Source organism: Paramormyrops kingsleyae, chromosome 6 (genome assembly GCF_048594095.1).
Source record: "Paramormyrops kingsleyae isolate MSU_618 chromosome 6, PKINGS_0.4, whole genome shotgun sequence".
NCBI lineage: Eukaryota > Metazoa > Chordata > Actinopteri > Osteoglossiformes > Mormyridae > Paramormyrops > Paramormyrops kingsleyae.
The window spans coordinates 18,241,831-18,264,201 of record NC_132802.1 but is presented as its reverse complement, the minus strand read 5'-3'; the positions used below and the strand labels follow the sequence as shown (position 1 = coordinate 18,264,201).

The following is a 22,371-nucleotide window of genomic DNA, read 5'->3' as shown; positions in this document are numbered from 1 at the left end:
TCGGAAGTATGGATGTTATTTTGCTTTTATGTGCTAGGGTGGTGGTTTGCCTTTGCGCCTTGCATTTTCTTAAAGGGGTTTTACACCTTCCACCATACCCCTTGTTATTTACTAAGCTGCGTGTCTTACACGCATTAATGGAATCGATCACGCGAATTACAGAATCGATCTCAAGTTTTTACTCAAGAAGTCAATTTTTCTCTAACATTCGCGTTAGCCTCGAGGGGTAAAACGGGGAACCGTTGTGGATTATCCACGCATGCGCACTTGGACACTTTGACCTGCATAGACGAGTGGCTGGTAAGAATAATTTTATTCCCTTACCTAGCTAGGCAGGATGAATTAGATTTTTATTAATAAATTAACCCTAATGAAAACATAGCAAAGAAAATTGAACCCATATTATGCAATCGTATGTTCTTTAAGCCAGAGCAATCGTTCGCTTGCTAGACAGAAAACCATGGAGAGCAAAATAATTGTAAGGCAATTAGCATGCAATGTGCTTTAAAAATGAGATTTTGCAGTATTTAACTGAAACATGTGGAACAAGATAGAAGCGGTGCTTTAGCCAAGATGTTAGCGTAGTGTTGCATAATATGGAACGAGGGCGGCTATTTTAATCTCTAGAAAACAATATCCAATTGTTTACTGATACATTTTGTCATATTAGTAGCTTTTCATCAAAGTATGGTTCTAGGAATTTAGCCATTCCGCCATTTTGACATGCGGTAAAATTTTGTGGTGAATTTAGATTTATATAACAACGAGGTGTGCATCTATATTCGGCAGGCAGGCTTATTTAAAACAAATATCTGGGTTACCAATATAACACTGCCATATTGCAAATGTATCAGGATATATTATATGGTCCCAAATATTATATTGCTTTTGGTCATTCTTATGTTAACTGATACAAAGCAAAGAGTGCAACGGTTCTGGTTAAGCGTATACAAGCACTGTCTGTTTTATATCTCTAAACTGTATTGATGATACCCGAATAAGTAGTTTGATGTTTTTCATTGACAACAGACGGGAGTTGTGCGATTTAGGGACAATATAAATAGCTGTATATTTTCCAGCTTTTTGAAAAGGTACTTTTTCTGTTACATTTTTGGTATTGCAAAGCGACAAATCTGTTAGGGTTGTTCTACCTGTCTATGTAGCTGATTTTGTAGTTATCAGAAAGCCTTACTCCTGAGCATTATACTTTGGTGCAGAAATCACATGTACGTTGTTATGGTTTATGTAATTTGTTACCGAATCCCGTAGTTACTAAGTACATGTGAAGCTATATAAAACTTGCAATCCCATTTGAAAACGGTATGAATACTATATCAATGTAATTTCACACGACTCCTTGCAATACAGAGCAATCTGGCACAGCATATATATATTTTGTTCTTATTGTATGTTCTTAAAAACAATATAAATTGATTTAAAAATGGGCCATTTAAGCACTTGCGAGCACCCTAATCATAAAAAGGGGCGCAGTGTTGAATCACACTAACGCGCATGTGCAAATCCTGGCCAGGCTATTGGCCTAGGTTGTGTATCAGATGTTTATTTCTCTTTACATGAATGATTGATATAAATAAAACGTGCTTTTTGTTTCCATTGTTGCACGGGCATAATTTTATTCTTAAACTAATTGTATAGATACAACATATACAATATCTTATGTATATAGGTATGTATATAGGTTTTAGTGAAATCCAGCTGCTTGTCTTGGTTAGGGTTGGGGAGCTAGGGAGTTAGCAAACGGTTGGGTACACCCTGCATTAGGTACAATTTGCCATTAGGTTTCCTGATCATGAAATGCAGTCAATGTGTGGCTGACGCAATGTGAAAGTTAATCCACTTACTTAGCATTTCAGTCGAGTATATGTATGAACATGATGTGAGCAATAAATCTTTTTTATATAGTAATTTTTGTTCAACTTGGCTGCTTTTGTGGAACAGTGAGCTACTCATCATCCTGCGTTATCATATAGTCCTATTGTTTAAATATATTTTAGGATATGGGTGAATTCCTTAGCTTTTGTCAGTTACCCAGGTGTGTGACCTAGCAAAGTCTTGGATTTGCTTTTATTACAATGTTTCAATCCCCACAGGATAGCCTAACAAACATCAATCAGATGACAAAAATGTTATGCAGTTTCTGTTAAGTAGCAATGGAGAGGTGTGTGTTTGATATGAATTTGAGGTTAAGATTTAACCAGTTTGCGGTTTTGGTGATTTGTCAGCAACAATTTCCTGTTCCACAGATAGCTGTACCAGTGGGAAATTTTGTTGCATACAGCAGAAAAGGGACATTAACATCAAAGATAAAGGCACAGTACATATTGCAACAAGAAGACATGTTGATATGGATGAATCTTGACCTTGAAATCTTTCTGAAAGCCGGTGAAATAACAAGGATATGTTTTCTCCTGGGCTTTAGGTGTCACATATTTTACTTTCATCCAATTTATACATACAATAGCAGTTTTTATTGCAGATTAAAAATATAGTAGTTAATAAAAGTGACAGGAAACACAATCATGTGAACTTTAAAACACTGAACAGTTAATACATTTAATACAAAATAATAACAGGTATGTCAGTATGCTTAATATATGATATAGGGCCAGCTATTGGCAAGATGCCCTGATTTGATTAGGTAACAAGCTAATAAAAGTTTAAGCTAAGAAATTGTTCACAAGCTAACAATTTCATTTGATTCGATTCCAATTCAGTATCACTTCCTTAGGAATATGATATGAAATATTATATAGTGCCCTGCGGTGTGTTGGCGACTGCTCGGGGTTGGTTCCTGCCTGCACCCATTGTTCCCAGGATAGGCTCCAGTCCCCCCCTGCGACCCCAGTTGGGATAAGGCGGTTTCAGAAAATGGATGGATGGATATTTTATAGCAGCTTTCCATATTTGGAATGATTTTTTAAAAATGGATCACAAACTTACCAATGTCACTGGAAACAAATGAAAACCACTTAAGAAAAGGCCAAAGGCTTGCATACCATCTCATTTTATTTGAGAAAATAGGGGTGTAGTTCTTGAAAAACAAAACCAACCTGTATCTTTCAAAGCACAAAAAAAGAATAAAATGAATAGTTGAAAATCAAAATGGGCCAGTCTAAAACTCATGTGCCATGTTTCAGAAGGATGTTGAACTTAAAAATATGTGTCAAAACATAAATTAGAGTTTGTAATTAGAAGGTCCACCTGCTCTGGCAGAATGTTTGGCACCAGCATATTCGGGTGATGTCTCGTTAAAGGGTTTTGTAGGTTTGTTGTGTTTAAAATATAACTTAGCACCTTAACCCTTGTGTACATGGGACTTTCAAGAAACACTATTACATACCAAAACATACGGATATCTCTATCTATTGCCTTTGATTATTCAAATGCAACATCCCTATGTATCAGAGGGGGTAAACCCCTGCTCACTGCAGCAAAGAAGTGATGAGTGATGAATTTATGACAAAACACCTCTATTTCACCTACCTTGCTGTTTAGGAAGATATACAGATACACTAAAAATGGAATATGAATTAGATATTTCTGAAGGACATACATAGACACAAAAAAGACCAAGACGAGACAACAAAATAAAACAATAACCCTACTCTCATGCTGGCCTCTAAATGAGAGGCTGCTCTCATGTTTTGAGAGACTGAGTTTGTTTGCATCATGTTTTCAGCTTCTCACTCACAAACTGCATGGCTTGCTTGGGGTCTTAGATGCTCTGGCTAATTTCATCTTCCATCATGATTTTCAGCCCACGACGATAGAACATTCTGGAATGCAATCCCTTGCAACGTCTCAACAGACCTTGCACCTCATTGAAAGCAGCTTGCTATCTGATGACTTTTTGGGTGTAATCAGATTGAATGTCTGTTATGTTTCCCAGCTGAGGTAGTGAGCCCGTTCTTCTGCCTGGTCTTGCCCAGCAGTAATTCACGGTCGTGAAAACAGTGGCAGCTCCCTATCGGTGCTCTTCTCGGCTGGTCATCTCTTGGTCTTTTTGTCTCCCTCCCTGGTGTAGTAGGAGAGCTTTTTCGAGCTCTAGAACATTTTTGAATAGTTGTGATACAAAACAGAGGACATGTTTCCCTTCCTCACACCTTCCACCCTCATTATCCAAAGCTTGCAAAGGCATGATCTAGTCTCCCAATCCTCAGTTTTTGTTTTAACTTCACGCTGTCCCATTTAAATTGTTACCTCTTGCTGAAGAGTAACCACATCTGAATGACTATCCTCCACTTCTCCCTGAGAGAGCAAATGAGTCTCCAGCATGGCAATTGTCATGTTTGCCTGATCCATGGGGTTTCAAAATTCCTCTTTCAGAAGGTCACATTGGGTTTGAACTTCTACACTTTCATCTCAAGAACATCTCTGTTTTCAGGGTCCTTATCTCTCAAATAAAAACCTCTGGGCTGGTCTCCACATTTTCTTCCATATTGATTGCCACTATTTTTTGAAGACCTATCTTGTTGCGTGTACCAGGGAAGTTCAACGGAATGCCCTATTTCAATGCTTGTAGTTAGTGTTGGATCAAAACCAAAATTTTGACTTTGATAGTGATACCAGCTTTTGCACCTCAATATCTATATCAATCAATACTAAATCAATACCGAAAAACATTCCTTTTTAAATATTATGTTGCTTTGAAATAAACAGGTTTATTAATGAATTAAACCAGTGGCAATAGCATATAATAATGTTTTAACATTATCAGTGAAATATGCATAGATTAATTAAACCCCATGCAATACACAGATTCTGATATTAATGTGACCTCAGCCATTACAAAACTTGTAATACGTACACTAACATTAGATTTATATCTCTGTGTGTCCCTGGGGAAAAGTATATGGATGAACTTACATGTGGGCTAAACACGACATTAAACAGAAGTTAAATTACACCATGATCATGTCTTATATTTGTAGTCATGCACACATGGGGGCCATATTACAGAAACTTTCTAATTTGCAGATCCTATGTTCTGCTTTTTTTTTAAACTTGGGTTAGGACCTGATTTAGGAAAAATCAATTACAGATTAACAGCTAGTTCTTAAAATGAGTCTTTGTTCCTATATAACGCTAACCCTAACCTTAAGCCAACTTAGGAAAAGTATATTACACAAGCTTCCTAACTTCCCAACATCTTAAGTAAAGTCTCCTAACTTTAGGATGACTGTTAAGCTGTCCTAACTTTCACTGGCCACCGCACAGTGTTAGCTACAGGTCAATTTATTTAATTTGTCTGGCTGCTCTTTTATTGCTTTCACGCAAGCAACAGAATGTACGGCGCCCCGCTAATGGCATAATGATAAAAATAATATATTGTGGCCACGTTTAATATGTCCTGGGGAGGATATACTAAAACATGGACACATTTTACGAATTCGTTCCCTCATTTTAATTAAATCACGGCCACGTTTTACTCCGGGAACGAATGAAAACGTAGCCACGCTCCGACTAAAAGTCAGGTTCGAATTAGTAAAACGTGGCCACGATATATATTTTTTATCATTATATTATCATTATGTCATGAGCAGGGTACTGTTCTGTATTGTGTTCTTGTATAATGACTTCTGTATTTGCCTTGCCTTTTTCTTTTGAAGAACCCAGAAGCCTATTAAAGTTAACTTTCCATCCTCCCATTTCCACATCATCTGTACCAAATCCACCTCCATGGAGAAGAAATATATTACATGAGGTACCAAAACTGAGTAAATGTGTAGTGGCAGAAAAATATTCCGCTGTTTTCTCTCTGGGGGCATTGGGCAAGAATAATGTAAAGTGCTTTGAGACAATGTGATGTCGTGAAAATGCACTATAGAAATAAAATTGAAATAAACTATAGAAGAATCGTGGCCAGATTGGTCCGTTAGTCGTGCAGCCTCTGATAGTACTGTCTGAGCTGCGGGGTCCCATCTTTTAGTGGAGGTCTAGTTTTAAAAAATAAGTATTGTGAATTATGCATGCCTGAAATATGACTTTGATTCCCGAAAGCCGCTATCCAATACAGATTAATGGTCCCTCCTATTGCACACAAAAAATGAGCTATACCTGTATGCATTTTTAAGAACTGAAAGCAACTGACAGACAGAATATTAACATAATAAGTAACCCATCAGAAAAGAACAGCATGGCTACATGCCTACAATGATAAGATGAATACTGCTACTTTGTTATCTAGTAAAGCCAGATTTTGATAATTGACACTTGGTTGCATAAAATATTCTCATGTTGAGCATGTATTCTTACAATAAGACAAATAAAGAAATTATCTACAGTTCATTTGCATAGCTAAACTAATGATAAGGCATGAAACACTGAATTTATTCGCCTACTCTTTTACCATTGTAGTTAACTGTGAATAGTGGTGGAGGGAGTACTCAAACAATTTTCTTACATAGAAGCAAAAAAAAAACAGGCAAAAAATGTACTCTAGTAAAAGCTAATGTACCCCATTGGCCTTTCTATTTAAGTAAAAGTAAGTAAGGATTTGCTTGGAAATATACATAAAGTATTAAGGTAAAAGTATTTGAACTTGTAGTCTCTCAAGCAACTGTATAAATTGGCAGTGTCTACTGTATGTTTATTTTGTTAAATACAAAAGTTTAGGCAAGATAGTGATATATTTTCCAATCTAAGCATTTAAAACATGAAATTCTAGTTTATAATAAGAAATATGTATAAGTCTGAAATATTTCATTGTATTAAGCATATAACAAAATTCAGGATATTAATGTATAAAACATTAAAAGGTAAATAGAAAACTGGAGCATGTGCAGTATTTGATGGCACTGTGAACTGCTGGGGCATGTGCGGTATTAGATGGCACTGTGAAATGCTGTGCGGTGTAGGTATGTGCGGTATTAGATGGCACTGTGAAATGCTGTGCAGTGTAGGCACGCGCGGTATTAGATGGCACTGTGAAATGCTGTGCAGTGTAGGCACGCGCGGTATTAGATGGCACTGTGAAATGCTGTGCAGTGTAGGCACGCGCGGTATTAGATGGCACTGTGAAATGCTGTGCGGTGTAGGCACGCGCGGTATTAGATGGCACTGTGAACTGCTGTGCGGTGTAGGCACGCGCGGTATTAGATGGCACTGTGAACTGCTGTGCGGTGTAGGCACGCGCGGTATTAGATGGCACTGTGAACTGCTGTGCGGTGTAGGCACGCGCGGTATTAGATGGCACTGTGAAATGCTGTGCGGTGTAGGTACGCGCGGTATTAGATGGCACTGTGTAATGCTGTGCGGTGTAGGTACGCGCGGTATTAGATGGCACTGTGAAATGCTGTGCGGTGTAGGCACGCGCGGTATTAGATGGCACTGTGAAATGCTGTGCGGTGTAGGCAAGCGCGGTATTAGATGGCACTGTGAACTGCTGGGGCATGTGCGGTATTAGATGGCACTGTGAAATGCTGTGCGGTGTAGGTATGTGCGGTATTAGATGGCACTGTGAAATACTGGGGCATGTGCGGTATTAGATGGCACTGTGAAATGCTGTGCGGTGTAGGCACGCGCGGTATTAGATGGCACTGTGAACTGCTGTGCAGTGTAGGCACGCGCGGTATTAGATGGCACTGTGAAATGCTGTGCGGTGTAGGCACGCGCGGTGTTAGATGGCACTGTGAACTGCTGTGCAGTGTAGGCACGCGCGGTATTAGATGGCACTGTGAAATGCTGTGCGGTGTAGGTACGCGCGGTATTAGATGGCACTGTGAAATGCTGTGCGGTGTAGGCACGCGCGGTATTAGATGGCACTGTGTAATGCTGTGCGGTGTAGGTACGCGCGGTATTAGATGGCACTGTGAAATGCTGTGCGGTGTAGGCACGCGCGGTATTAGATGGCACTGTGAAATGCTGTGCGGTGTAGGCAAGCGCGGTATTAGATGGCACTGTGAACTGCTGGGGCATGTGCAGTATTAGATGGCACTGTGAAATGCTGTGCGGTGTAGGTATGTGCGGTATTAGATGGCACTGTGAAATACTGGGGCATGTGCGGTATTAGATGGCACTGTGAAATGCTGTGCGGTGTAGGCACGTGCGGTATTAGATGGCACTGTGAAATGCTGTGCGGTGTAGGTATGTGCGGTATTAGATGGCACTGTGAAATACTGGGGCATGTGCGGTATTAGATGGCACTGTGAAATGCTGTGCGGTGTAGGCACGCGCGGTATTAGATGGCAATGTGAAATGCTGTGCGGTGTAGGCACGTGCGGTATTAGATGGCACTGTGAACTGCTGGGGCATGTGCGGTATAAGATGGCACTGTGAAATGCTGTGCGGTGTAGGTATGTGCGGTATTAGATGGCACTGTGAAATACTGGGGCATGTGCGGTATTAGATGGCACTGTGAACTGCTGTGCGGTGTAGGCACGCGCGGTATTAGATGGCACTGTGAACTGCTGTGCGGTGTAGGCACGCGCGGTATTAGATGGCACTGTGAAATGCTGTGCGGTGTAGGCACGCGCGGTATTAGATGGCACTGTGAACTGCTGTGCGATGTAGGCACGCGCGGTATTAGATGGCACTGTGAACTGCTGTGCGGTGTAGGCACGCGCGGTATTAGATGGCACTGTGAAATGCTGTGCGGTGTAGGCTTGTGCGGTATTTGATGGCACTGTGAACTGCTGTGCGGTGTAGGCTTGTGCGGTATTTGATGGCACTGTGAACTGCTGTGCGGTGTAGGCATGTGTGGTATTAGATGGCACTGTGAACTGCTGTGCAGTATAGGCATGTGCAATACTTAGTGCGCATGTGACTGCAAATCGGGCAGCGACAATCAGGGTTTTCACTCAAATTTCCTGATTGCTTCCGTGCCGTGTGTAAGAGTGTGATATAAACGACAAATATATTTTTCTATTATCACATGATATATAACATCATATCGTACAGTCCTACACACATATATCAGTGCTAGAAATATTGGTAAACTGTGGCTGAGAGCAAGTGCTTGGCTTAGATGTGCTTATCAGCATTAATCATTGTAGCTGGTTAATTGTGTAAACCTAATTTCAGTTAATTGGAAATTTGTACACAGATTCTGAATAAAAGGCAAAAAATTTAAATATGAGTAAGTACTTTTTAATATCGAGTAAAGAATTCAAGATAAGAAATAGGTCTTTCTATCTGGTCATTTTATATAAACCTTATTTTCATTGAATTTATAGAAAATGTCCTATATTTTGAAGGTATCATTACGAGGATATGAGATTTTGGTCATATCACAAACCCCTATATGTGTGTGTTATTAAATAATATAAATTTATAAATGTTTCTAAGAGTTGACAGGATTCTACATCTCTGACGCATACTCCCTAAGGCATATGCTGACATCTGACTGTACCTGTTCTAAAAGACTAGGGGAATACATATGGTTTGGGGACTGGTCTGCCATTAATGTGATAACTCAAGAAGTATTCGACAGAAATTTTCAAATTTTGCATATTTATTGTATGGGTGAGGATCTGGAGCAGATCAATTTGAGGCAAATGGCACCAAAATTGAGGCAGTGCTACATAATGATAACAAAGTGAAGGGCAGCCTCAATCACTTGATCTTGTTAGCATGATAACGCAAAAAGTATTTGATGGATCTTTTTCAAACTTTGCACACACAAACTTTGCAACTAGGCTTAGTGTTATCAAAGGGAAAGGTGACTGCAGAAAACACTGGACCCTGTGAGTAGAGGTCGACAATTCGATTGACCAGAAACAAAAATTGGCCAATTTTAAGCATTTAGTGGCAGTCAGTATTAGACGATTAATCATACTACATAGCCGACATAGTGAAGCATAGCTGTGTGTGGCTGCACCTGATTGACGTCTTTGTTGTAGTGTGGTTTATCAGCACCAATAGTAGTGAACCTACATGACAGTCAAAGGTAAGAGTTCTAAATTCCTCCCGCTTATATCAGTTTCACTTGATGAATAACGTTGCCACAAAGCCGAAACGATCTCAGTTTTGAAACATATTGTTTTGTTCCTTTTGTCAGAAATTGAATTATAAAATCCAGAAAATATCAAGTTACTGTTTTTTTGTATCACTTTTAAAATGCTGCATGCCATTGTTTAAAGTGATTAATATTTAAACAGTTCAGTTATAGTTTTTGTCTTCTATTGCTTTTAAACTGCTACATACCCTTGTTTAAACTATGAGAGTTAAATTATTATTGTTTTTGTATGATATTAATGTTAAATAAATATCGAAAGTTAAACAGTTGTGTTACTCTTTTGGTATTTTTTCCTTAAAAAAATCTGCCATTGGCCCTTCCCACTACAATAAAATGAGCATTGGCATTGGCCCCTGAAAAATCGACCACTACTTATGAGCACGATCATTCCAAAAGTATTTGATGGATCTCGTTTGCACTTCACAGAAGAACATGTCATGGATGAAGATCTTCACCTGATTTTATTTCGAGACAAGTTGCACCAAAATTGAAGCAATGCTAGGTGGCAGCAAAGGAAGGAAAGGGCGGCTACAGAAGACACTTGATCTTGTGAACACAGTAACCATAACAGTATTTAATGGCTCTTTTTCCAACTTCCCAGGAACATTGTATAGGTGATGATCTGGGGCCTATTTCATTTTGAGAGAAATCACTGCAAAATTGAATCAGTGTCACTTTGTGGTGGCCCATGAAAGGACAGCTACAGATGTAGTTTTCGTAAACCTGATTACATTGAGACAAGTTACACACTGTTAAGCTTTTTAATAAGTTTTTTTTTATTTTTTTTTTGGAGTGGGAGTGAGAGTGTGTAGGAGATAGAGGTGCATCGATCCCACTTTCTCAGTGCCGAAACGATCCTGATACCTGAACAGAGGGTATTGGCCTATATGAGTACCAATCCGAAGCTCTTTTTTAGACTAGAAAATACAAATCAGATTGTATGCTAAAGAAGCTTTGTTAATTTGCTGCTAGAAACATACATAACACACTGTTCCACCTCATCTGTACATCTTTTTATTTGTTTATCTGTTAAAGCTTTTTTGAGGCATTTGTGGCAGCATTAGCGCTCAGCTTGAATGCCGCTAGAGCAAATCTAGAATGGGCTGTTGTGGAATAGATTGTACAGATCGATTTAACAAGAAATAGTAGCTATCTGTTTACAGACTGCTGAAAACTACATAAGTAAATATTGTTCATGGATCTGTCACATATGGCCGATCTGTCTGATTAGGTATGGATCAGGGTCGATAACGATCACGACTGTCGGATCGGTGGCCCTCTAGTAGCAGGAGGGATTAGGTGAGGGGGCAGGGGGTGATGGGGCCTTCTGGGACAAACATTGTTTTTCTGACAGCATCTAGTTCAGTTACTTCTTTTACCTGTAGGATTTATTATGGTGTTCTTTAGTGGGCCAGCCACGGAAGCCAGAAGAAGAGACCAGATGTTGGCCAAAAATGCAGCTATTATTAAGAGGGCTAAGAAGTTTGAAAAATGAAAGATAACTTTTGTGTAGATGCTGGAGTGTTGTATTCTGGGTACCTGACACATGCTTCTTTCTACAGTAGCACAGAAGGACGGTAGTAATGAGTGCCAAAGTGGACTTAGAGGTCCCGGCAGCAGGAGGAGATGCAGCTGTTGCCGACACCTCCAGTGTCCTGCCGTCTGATGAGGGCTTGACTGAGAAGTCATGTTCCCAGACTGCTGCTTCCTTCATCATTTCGGGTAAGACTGTGTTGAAAAGAATGTAAGTAGTTAGTTGATTTCATTTAAGTTCCTGGGCTATAACGTTAAACAGGAATTCTATTAAATATTTAATTGTTTCTTGTTGTTGGAAAATTATATTACAAAAACAAGAAGTGGAATTTCGCACTCACTCTCAAATATTTTTTTTTTCCTAGTTTGTACTGGAAGTCGTTTGAGAAAGATTTTTTACAAGGAGGGTTAGGCCACAATCAGGGATGCACATTGCAGAACACGTTTGCCATATAAAGCGATACACGTGACGATTTCTTTTCGTAACAATGCAAATACTTTTTTTATGTGTTTTATCGCATTATATGGTGAATGCCATACCAGTTATGTTCTTCCCTAATCATAGTACATTTTGGTTTCTACCAATCGATTTCTATTAATATTTGGTTTACAAAAGCATTGTCTGCATAGTAATAAAATATTTGCTGGAAATTATATAACTAAATGATGTACATGTCATAAAAAACTATGCAGAAATGTTATTGTAGTTCCTAAGAAAAAATAAATATGTGTATTCTTACTTATGTGTACAGAAAAAATGCATGAAATTTAACTTTCGGTGGAATTTCCTTTAAATGCACTTTGACGATATTGTTTGAAATGTAATCTAAGGTACAGTCATGTGACTGTATCCATCTTTGTGCTGTCTGCTAGTGTCTTGAATTGTGCAGGGCAGATATGGTGTAATTCTTCAGTGACTGTCAGATCAATTCAGATCAGTTAATATCCCATGGATGTAGGTGGAGAATGTTCACTAGTGTTTGATTAACTCTGCTGACACACAGGATTGACATTTGCTCTCAGCTGATTTTGCTTGTGACCAACAGTAAGTTGAGATGTTACTTTGCAAATCTGCTTGGGCAATCAGTCATGCATTGTTGAAGGCTAACCATAAACCAGTCTACTCAGTACTGCCCAAAGCAGATACTGGTGATACTGGAGTTTGCCTGAACGGTAAAATATGAGACTGCCTTTTCACTTCTGTGGTCCTCTTTCCTCAGCTAACGCTCATATTGAACAGAAGGGGGACGTTTCCCACAGTATGACTGAGACAGTGAAAGGGGGCGTGGCTGGCAATCTGGAGCCTTCTGTCCTGCCGCCTCAGGTGGGCGGAGCCTGCAGCATCGTCCACGTGCTGGAGTGGAAGGAAGGAGTAGCAATATTACCGGGCAGCAACCTGAAGGTAAGCTATCTGTGCCCTGCTCAGCCACAACCAAAGCACTCACAGCTTGATCCTCTAGAATGGATTTGACTTTGACCGCTCTGGGTCACGTTGATTGAAATCAGCCACAAGACATCACACGCTCATGCAAGATGTGTGCTGATGGAGGAAGTGTTTGCGCTGCAGTTTCGAATGAACGACACCGGCACCCTTGAAGTGGTGAGTGATAAGAAGGTGGGCAGTACTGAACCCTTGGCAGAGGTGGCTGCTGGGAGGGAGGAGCCTGCGGACAAGAGGCCAGCCAGAAAAGCAATAAAACACTGTACCTATGAACAGATTTCCCCATCTCCAGAACACCAGAGCAAAGGTAATTTTAGTAGAAATCTTGTTTGAAATTTCAGTAACATGAAATCAACTGACTTTTAAATGTTGCATATTATTATTATTATTATTAGAAATAATAGTATTAAATGAATCCCATGCAGATACAATAGCCCTTGGTCCTATGAGCAGCTGTGCAGGACAACAGAACCTGTCCATCAAGGAGGAATCCAAGGTTCAGGAGCATTCAGGTCTCTGCGATGTGGTGGAGAAGAAGATTTGCCCAGAAGAGCTGCGCCGAGAGTTAGTCAGTAACAAGTAAGAACTGCTAAAAAGATCACAAAGCTGGGACCTCAGATCAGAGTCATACCTCAGAGTTCGGGCATTTTAAGGGGAGCAGAACCTGCACCACCTGATGGGTTTGTGTACGTGTGCTTTCAGAACTGAGACAGAAGAGTGGAGTTCAAGGAACCAGGCGTCTATTCTGGACCCAGAGCTGCTGAAGCCAATGAAAAAGAGGAAGAGAAAAGAATATGCAAGTCCATCAGAAGAAGAGTCTGAGATGGAGGCTATGGTAGGGTAGGGGGAGGAAGGCCAGTACCTGCTGCTCCATGGGAAATGTGATGCTACCTTCAGCTGATTTGGCATAATCTGATTGCCTGTTTCAGTCGTATCAATCTATGTGCAGTACTATGCAAAAGTCTTAGGGAGCCAAAGAAAATGATAATCTTTATGAAAAACTATAATATTATGTCTGTGAAAGTGTGTCAGTGTAGCCATTTCAAAACCTCAGCTAAGATCACCCCAGTATTTGCAGCAGCCATCTAACACACCCATGTATTTTTAGATGCAACCACTTGCACGCCTCATATAGCTAATCAATATCTCATTGGCTTTTTAAACTAATTAAATAAATTAATTACACGAGCTGGTGGTGAGATTTAATAAATGCATGGAGTGACTGGGGTGTCCCTGAGGAGAGGTTTGGGATCCAAAGCAGTGTTCATCTAGCCGTCCAACTTGATTTCAGTAACCTTTTAGAGGACAGAAGAAATTCTTACTTGTGTTTATTGTGTTACTGTGCATTTTCATATGTTCCAATGTTAAATTGTGTTTTTTGTTTCTGAGCAATTGTGCACTTACTACCCATATAAATAGCTTTAAACATTCCTTTTGACTGCCTAAGACTTTGCACAGTACTGTGTAATAGAATCTCCTCATGATGTGTTCTAATCTAAATATAGTGCCCTAGATTTTAAGTTTCTTTTTCTGTTGTTCAAGGAGGAGAAAACCGAGGATGTAAAGTCGTGCAGCTCCGCAGGGGAGAGCCACCTCGACCGGCCCGGTGTGCACACGGAGGTGCTGCCACAGGATCCCTGGGAACCCCGAGGTGTGGCATGTCACCGTCTGGCTAGGGGGCCGTCTTACCATATGCGCTGCTGTCTGCCTCGGTATAGAGCGCCAATTCATTTGATTGCATGATGCCCTGTTTACACACATGCACATGCATACGCGCATGCTCATCAGCTACATGTCTCCTAGCACCCACATGACCTAGCCACCGCCCCATATCACCACCCACTTCATCAATCATCAATAATGAAATTTTGGGACAAGAGGAGCCAGCACGGACATATAGCCAGCATGGTGAGTTTCACCGTAGTGCTGATTTGCTTAATGAGAGAGTTGGATTGCTGATCGCGAAAGAGGCGGTTTTAACTCTGGGCCCGAATAGTGACAGCCTTGCCTGTAAAGCCACTCGCACTGAAACAATGCCCTTATTCTTCTCCACAGGCCTGAGTGGGACCAAGAAAGAGCTGTGGTTGTGGCCTCAGTTCCTGGAAGACCAGGGGGCCATCGCTGCCCCCCCCAAGCTCTTCCAGGAGGTATGTGGCATTGTAGCTTAAAGTCATACAGAATGAATTAGACCTGTTTAAATAGGAAACTTTACGTTATACTTGTGCTGAACTGTGTAGCTGTGTAGTTTAAAACATGAACCATACTTCCAGAATGGAGGTGAACCAGACAGAAAATATTTAGAAATAAAATTTAAATGCATTTTAATCATATTCGCAACTGAATGCATTTAAAGTTGGCCTTCTAGATTGCTGAATTTGACATTCTCGCTTTTGGTTATTCATGCGTTGGCCATGAACAATTAAACAGCAATATTTTTGCTGTTTGCCAAAAGATTGCAGAAACTGGCACACAACGCGTAAGTCAAAAACAATACTAAAAATGATCTGGATTACATAAAATCATATAACATATAAACATTAGTGATACATAATATTTGTTAGTGTAAGTGCACACTATCTTTAATATTAAGAGTATTGGTTTGGGTATGCTGTTTATCTTTGTCTCAACAATCAACCTCACCCACATGTTAGCTGTCTCTGTGACTGTGGAATGTCACATGTCTCACGGTAACTTTTAAACTTTTGGGTGCTTGTAATTTTGCATTTTTAATAAAGGGTCCAAAACATAGGGCTCTCAGTGCGTAGAGTAACAACTTTGTATATACAGGGGCATATTTTAGATGGTTTGTATATTATATAAAAAGGTCTAGATAGGAAATGACAAAACAGTTTGGACATGCAAAATCTGCATGTCCAAACCCTAACCCTCATGAATGTGAAGAGGTTACTGTAATTTTATTAGAATAGTGCTGAATCATTGTACAGTGTTTGGACTTTGATAGCTCAGTTAGGGTGACTCTTTGCTGTCTCTCAGTTCCAAAGGGTTCCACAGTGCAAGAACAACTTCCGCCAAGGCATGAAGCTGGAAGGCATAGATCCCCAGCACCCATCCATGTATTTTGTCCTGACTGTGGCTGAGGTATGAGGACCATGAGGGGAGGGATGCTGCATTTACACCAAACAGGGAAGGTGCTTCGCTGTCCTGTTCGTCACGTGACCCACACAGAGAAAGGCGTGCTCAGGTGCATGGGGCAGAACTGTCCCCTCTGACCCTGTTTCAGGTTTGTGGCTACAGGATGCGGCTCCACTTTGATGGCTACTCTGAGTGTCACGACTTCTGGGTTAATGCTAACTGTTCCGACATCCACCCTCCGGGGTGGTGCGAGAGAACGGGGCACAAGCTCTACACACCCAAAGGTCAGGGGGCTTTTCTGGGCTGGGTATGTTGAGAAGAGTGTGTAATTCTGGTCGAGAGGGAATGCAATCCCCTCTGATGTCTGTTTGTCTTGTAGGGTGTAAGGAAGAGGAGTTCTCTTGGAGTAGCTACTTAAAACTGACAAAAGCACAAGCTGCCCCAGAGGAGCTGTTTGTGAGCTCCGGCAGAGTGAGTCTTTTCTTCAGGCTTAGATGTGAGAAGACTGGTGGGTTGCAACAGGCTAGGAAGATTGCTTGAAACATGACATCTTCTCCTTCTTTAGATGGAGACACCATGCGGCTTTGAGGTGGGAATGAAGCTGGAGGCTGTAGACCGGATGAACCCTTCCCTCATTTGTGTAGCCACGGTGACGGACGTAGTAGATAGTCGGTTTCTCGTGCACTTCGACAACTGGGACGACACCTATGACTACTGGTGTGCTTCTTGCGAAGTAGCAATTGGCGGCTCATGTATGCAAGTCTTTAAAATATGCTCTATAAACCCGCATTACCCCTCATATGTTTCCCCCAATAGGTGTGATGCCACCAGCCCATACATCCACCCAATTGGATGGTGCAAAGAGAGAGGCCTTCCTCTGACTCCCCCACAAGGTAATTAACAGCTTTCCTACCCATTTTCATGAGACATGCAGATGCCTAGAGCACTCCTACAGGATAACTTGTCTCGTCCTATAGATTACCCAGATCCCGATAAGTTCTCTTGGGAGAGGTACCTAGAGGAAACAGGCTCTACAGCGGTTTCACCAGAGGCCTTTAAAGTGGTGCGTACTCTGCATAACACAAAATCCAATCTGTGTCTTAGAACATGGACTCTTGGTCTAGTGTTTCCTGCATACAATCTAAGATGTAAGGCCACATACCTTCTCATGCCTCCACATTGTGCAGTTAGTGGCTTGGTAAATAGATGTCTCTGAATCGCCTGTTGTGCGTGTGAGTGTGTGCATGTTTGTCTTGCGATGGGCTGGCATTCCATCCATCCATATTTCCAACAATCCAGTTTTATTGAGTACATTTTCTAAAGGGTGTCTCTGTATGTGGTGACGTTCTTCTGATTCTCCACAGCGGCCTCCTCATGGCTTCCAAGTGCAGGTGAAACTGGAGGCTGTGGACAAGAGAAGCCCAGCCCTCATCCGTGTAGCGACCGTGGAGGAGGTTGACACACATAGGATTAAGGTCCATTATTTTAAACATCCAACCATCGTGGGTTGATACTGGTCTCGGTGAAGGTTGCAGTACAGAAGTAATGTATTTAAATACACCCCTGACTCTAATCTATTACTGAAAACATGTCATATAGGGAATTTACATATACATGGAGCTTGTAATTGGGGGAAAAATAATAAGAAAAAAATTGTTTTTGCTTGAATACAATTTGATTTTTTTTGCAGATGCAAATTCATTATAGCAGGTAGTGAATATTGGGTGCAGTTTTGCGAGTCATTATAGCAGATATTCTAATGGCGTGAGTCCAGACAGTGAGGGGTACCTGTAATGTTGCTCTGTCTGTCCAGAAAGCACACACCGGCAATTCAGCTCTATGCCTCCATTCTCCTCCCAGATTCACCTTGACGGCTGGAGTCACATGTACGACGAGTGGATGGATGCAGACCACCCAGACCTTCACCCGGCTGGCTGGTGCGAGCACACCGGGCACCCCCTGCAGCCGCCTCTTTGTGAATCCAGCACCCAGCCACCCGGTAACCGCAGACCTTCACTTATCCTTCATTAACTCACCAGTGCTTCCCTGCTTCACTGCAGCAAAACCGTTATACAGTCCAGTGGCTGAAAACGCTTCTTACAGAGATGCCATACAGTATGGACTGGGCTTGGTGAAATACATGTATTGATTACACTTTGGTGACGGTTGTGTTGCTTGCACAAGCATTAGGTTTGGTTAAACTTTACTGTCCCCATGGGGAAATTTGGCATAGTGCATGGTTGCTTTATACAAAAGCACTGTGTTTTGATGATGTTTATAAATACATGGTCATTATCACACCACTTAATAAATAAATCTGTCTCATCCTGATACACATAAGGATCCACATGCCAGGATCACAGTGTCTACCGCAAATTTCACAATATAATTGTTAGAGTGCACATTCCTACAATCATTGGCGTACAATGTAAAAAGGGGTGGAAGAGACCCTGACAGTGTTCCGTTAACCTTCACTGACTGTCTTTAAAATGCTATATAAAAAGGAATAAAACCATGTATTTGGAATTTAATTTTTTGGTGGTCTCTCATTCTCCTGTGTCTGTGTTTCTCTCTCTTTACTGGCAGGTCCCAGGGAGCCTCCTGTTTCAGCACAGACAAATTTTCCTTCTCTGCCCTGCAAAGGAATATCTCACTCCAGAAACACCAAGTACAGCTTCCATCACAGGTAAATGCTGCGTGGCCTGTCTTTGGCCACTAGATGGACACACAAACTGTTTTCTGAGTCTGAGCTCTTAATCGCTTGGATTGAGACCCATATGTACAGTCAGCTGTGATCATTTGTCTCTGACACTCCAAACTCTAAGCAGAGCTATAGCAAATAGTAAAAGAATCCCATTATTCAAAAATGTCAAAATGTTCCATCAGTTATGTCTATGCTGGGTTTTATATGTGTGACTTGACAATGTTAAAGTAGTTTGCAGCAGATTCACTGATGAAAAAGAGGAACTCAAAGTCTAGGTTGATCATCGAAGGGCACTTGTGTTATGTGTGTTTACCTAGGTGTCCAGCTATGCATTAATAAGAATTATGGCACGCAGTATATAACCAAGGCCAAATCTCCTCCAGTTTTGGAGATCCAAACAGGCTGAGAATTCTTTTTTGTGATTCTAGCTCTGAATTCAGCCTTTTCAGGTCAGGGACCCCCCTTCTTACATATTATAAAATTGTGTTACGGGTTAGGCCTGGCTATTTCAGTATTATTAATCTTTTTTTACATTACATTTCTATTTCACTTCATAGATTTTAAGGTCTGTATATGTGTATGGTTCAGGCAACTTGGTCAACACTGTGGGCTGGGAATAGTGTTTCTTTTCTTGTTTTAATACGGGCACTCCAAGTATAAGGCTCAAAGCATACCATATTAAGTGGAACTGACACAGTGTCTGTATTGCAGTGAAGGTTGCATATGAACATTAGTATTTTGTAGTCTAAGATAATACCATGTATTTTGTTAAAACTGTGTTTGTGTTGAGAGGTTGAATATTGAAGTAAGGCAGAGGTTCACCACATCGTCTTTTGAGTTCTGTTTGTGACAGCGAGTGATGTTCAGGGAAACGGTGTTTGTTATCACTCTACTGATGTTGCCACGAATCTGTTTGTATGGTGAAAACAGGAAGTGTCCGACCCCGGGCTGTGACGGCTCGGGTCATGTGACGGGCCGCTTCACGGCACATCACTGTCTCTCCGGCTGCCCGCTGGCCGAGCGGAACCAGGGCCGGCTGAAGACTGAGCTGTCTGACACCGAGGGCCTGGGCAGCAAACGGAACCTGCTCATGTTCGGTCCGCGCAACAAGAAATCACGCTACCATGGCAGGTAACCCCGTCATGCCAAGCGGTCTCGTCTAAGGTTTTAAAGCAGCTCAATGCACCTGAAACATCCTTTAGATTGTAAACTGAATATTACAATGTGATTGTTGGTTCCATTTTGACTGGCACCGAGTCCCTCTGTGTACACAGGATCGGCCGCCCTCCTAAGTACCGGAAGAGCCAGCAGAGGAGCTATCAGGGTGAGCAGGCAACATTTTGACACATGTACACGTTATTTCCGGTGGACCCATTCTCAGATCAGTGCAGGATCCATCTTCGCAGATTTCAGTGGCACTAATGACATGGCGTGTCGATCTTTCAGGTATGACTGTAGAGGGGGTGTACCCGTCCCTGTTCATGTCCGCGCTTTCAGCCCATCCAGACCGCACCGTCTCCCTCTGCTGGGAACAGCACTGCAAGCTGCTGCCAGGTGTGGCCGGCATTCATGCCAGCAAGGTGGCCACTTGGACTGTGGAGGAGGTGAGAAACGTAGTACGCTACGTAGTCATGGCAACAAGGCAGAGCAAAAGTCTGTGCGGCCCTGTAGAGAGATGTCCAGGTGTCAGTGGCTTATCGTTTGTACCATAATTAATGCAGTGCTCCTAAAAAATATTTAGCAGATAAAACTTGTAATAAATACATTTACATTTATTTATTCATAAGCAGGGATGTACATAACTGAAACGCAAGTACACATTTGCAGTGTGAAAGGATATGAGCGGCAATTTCTTGCCATAGCAGTGCAAATGCGTGCTTATTTAATGTGCATTTGCTTTTTTATGACGAGAAACTACCATGCATCTTCCTTGAATGAAGTACAAATTAACTGTATAAAGGTTAAAATGCACAGTAATTTCTTTAATACCAGCTATGTGCATCCCTGTTCATGAGGGGCTTTTGATTGCCAATCAGGCAAATAGTACATTACAGACATACTTTCAGACAGGAGTAAGTGCAACTAGGCTGAGCTTCCAGTTGGTATTTATAGTGTAAGACAGTGTAGTACAAGACTGGGTTTTACCAAGCAGTATAATATCGGAGTAATTGCCTGGAGTTACTACAAACACATCCTGGGGAGTGTAGTTTAAATGTATGTGTGATATTCTGTCTTGGTTTGTAAACAGGTCTTTGGCTTTGTTCATAACTTGACTGGTTGTGAAGAGCAGGCCCGACTCTTCAGGGATGAGGTGAGCTAGTACTTGAGTTCTAAAGCCAGATGTAGACCATCTCCTGAGTGACGTAGGGTTCCACCTTCCAGACCAAATTCTGGAACTTGAAACCAGCATTATGTCATTCTTGTAGTTCCCATGATTTTGTTGTTCAAACATCTATCTAATCCCCCCCAGTTCCTATTTCTAGGAAGACTGTAAACAAGATGGACTTCTCTCCACAGATGATTGATGGGGAGGCTTTTCTGCTGCTGACACAGGCTGACATAGTCAAGATAATGAGCATCAAGCTTGGCCCTGCTCTCAAGATCTATAATGCCATCCTTATGTTTAAGAGCATTGACGAAGGCCTCAAGTGATTTGCCTGTTTTGCGATGTACCAGTCTAGAAATCTCTTCGTCTATGTGTTCGGTGTTCAGTTCAAAAACCATAAGAGAGACCACCTGATTGATTTTTTATACTTTATTTTCAATGATGTAGTTACAATAGAAAAACAAGCCTATTGTCCCCCAGTAATTTAATGTTGCTGAAGCGGATAGTTAGACTGAGCCATTAAGTATCAACTTCTGATCTTGAAGTTGCCATTCCGCTTGGTAACACACAAACACACATGCATATATAAAAAACAACATAAAAGGTATATTTTAGTTAATTGAAACTCCTTTTTTGAAAGCAAAATTATTTGAAAAGTGACATGAACGTAACACGTTTACATAAAATTATTTTGCAAGTGTATATCTTGCATTTAAGAAAACTTGAAGATTTCAGATAATATAAATCCCAGTTCGAGGTTTTCAGTGGGACCAAGACTCTCTCTCTAATGAATACAAGATTACAGGCAGTCCCCGGGTTAAGAACGTCCAACTTACAGACAACTCATATTTATGAACGGACTGCCATAAAGTCTGTTATATGAAAAATTTTGGTTAAATATAATGGCTCATAAAAATGAATGCACACGCTTTGTGACTCTCGTGAAAACGACTGGCTTCAGTGGTTAGTTGGCTCGAGGTACAGAACAGTACTGTATTACTTTTATTATTGCTGTATTATTATGATTATTATTATGTACTGTATTATTATTTTTCCAACCTATCTACAAATTCCACTTAGAGACAGATTTAGGGAATGGATCTCGTTTGTAACCTAGGAACTGCCTGTACAGTGTCAAGGTACAGTAATTACGTCAAGAAGCCCTTCAGCTTCTCACAACTCAGCACAAGTTCATTTCAAGCTCTTTGGTTTCTCCAGAATTTTGATGTGCATTTAAATCCATTCAATAAAATGTAAAGCTGTGCAAAATACAAACAAATACTACTTTGTGTACTTGT

General features: G+C 41.1%; 1 protein-coding gene across 1 annotated transcript; it reads left to right on the top strand.

The window, feature by feature from the left end:
• The first annotated feature begins 35 nt into the window (after nt 1-35).
• On the top strand, nt 36-22,362 carry l3mbtl1 (L3MBTL histone methyl-lysine binding protein 1). The gene is made up of 22 exons (XM_023805030.2): nt 36-300; nt 11,539-11,698; nt 12,730-12,911; nt 13,077-13,257; nt 13,376-13,529; nt 13,653-13,785; nt 14,493-14,601; nt 15,006-15,097; nt 15,945-16,049; nt 16,192-16,327; nt 16,423-16,514; nt 16,609-16,760; nt 16,860-16,936; nt 17,021-17,106; nt 17,408-17,518; nt 17,904-18,042; nt 18,630-18,729; nt 19,678-19,878; nt 20,022-20,071; nt 20,194-20,351; nt 20,996-21,058; nt 21,265-22,362. The coding sequence occupies exons 2-22, from the start codon at nt 11,560-11,562 to the stop codon at nt 21,397-21,399; spliced, it is 2,595 nt and encodes an 864-aa protein (XP_023660798.1). The 5' UTR covers nt 36-300; nt 11,539-11,559; the 3' UTR covers nt 21,400-22,362.
• Nucleotides 22,363-22,371: the final 9 nt, after the last annotated feature.

Bases quoted from the DNA above. Each gene is read 5' to 3' on its own strand.
- l3mbtl1 (XM_023805030.2), top strand. From the start codon at position 11,560: ATGAGTGCCAAAGTGGACTTAGAGGTCCCGGCAGCAGGAGGAGATGCA. The intron at 12,912-13,076 runs GTAAGCTATCTG...TTTGCGCTGCAG, and splicing joins TACCGGGCAGCAACCTGAAG to TTTCGAATGAACGACACCGG. The intron at 13,530-13,652 runs GTAAGAACTGCT...GTGTGCTTTCAG, and splicing joins CGAGAGTTAGTCAGTAACAA to AACTGAGACAGAAGAGTGGA.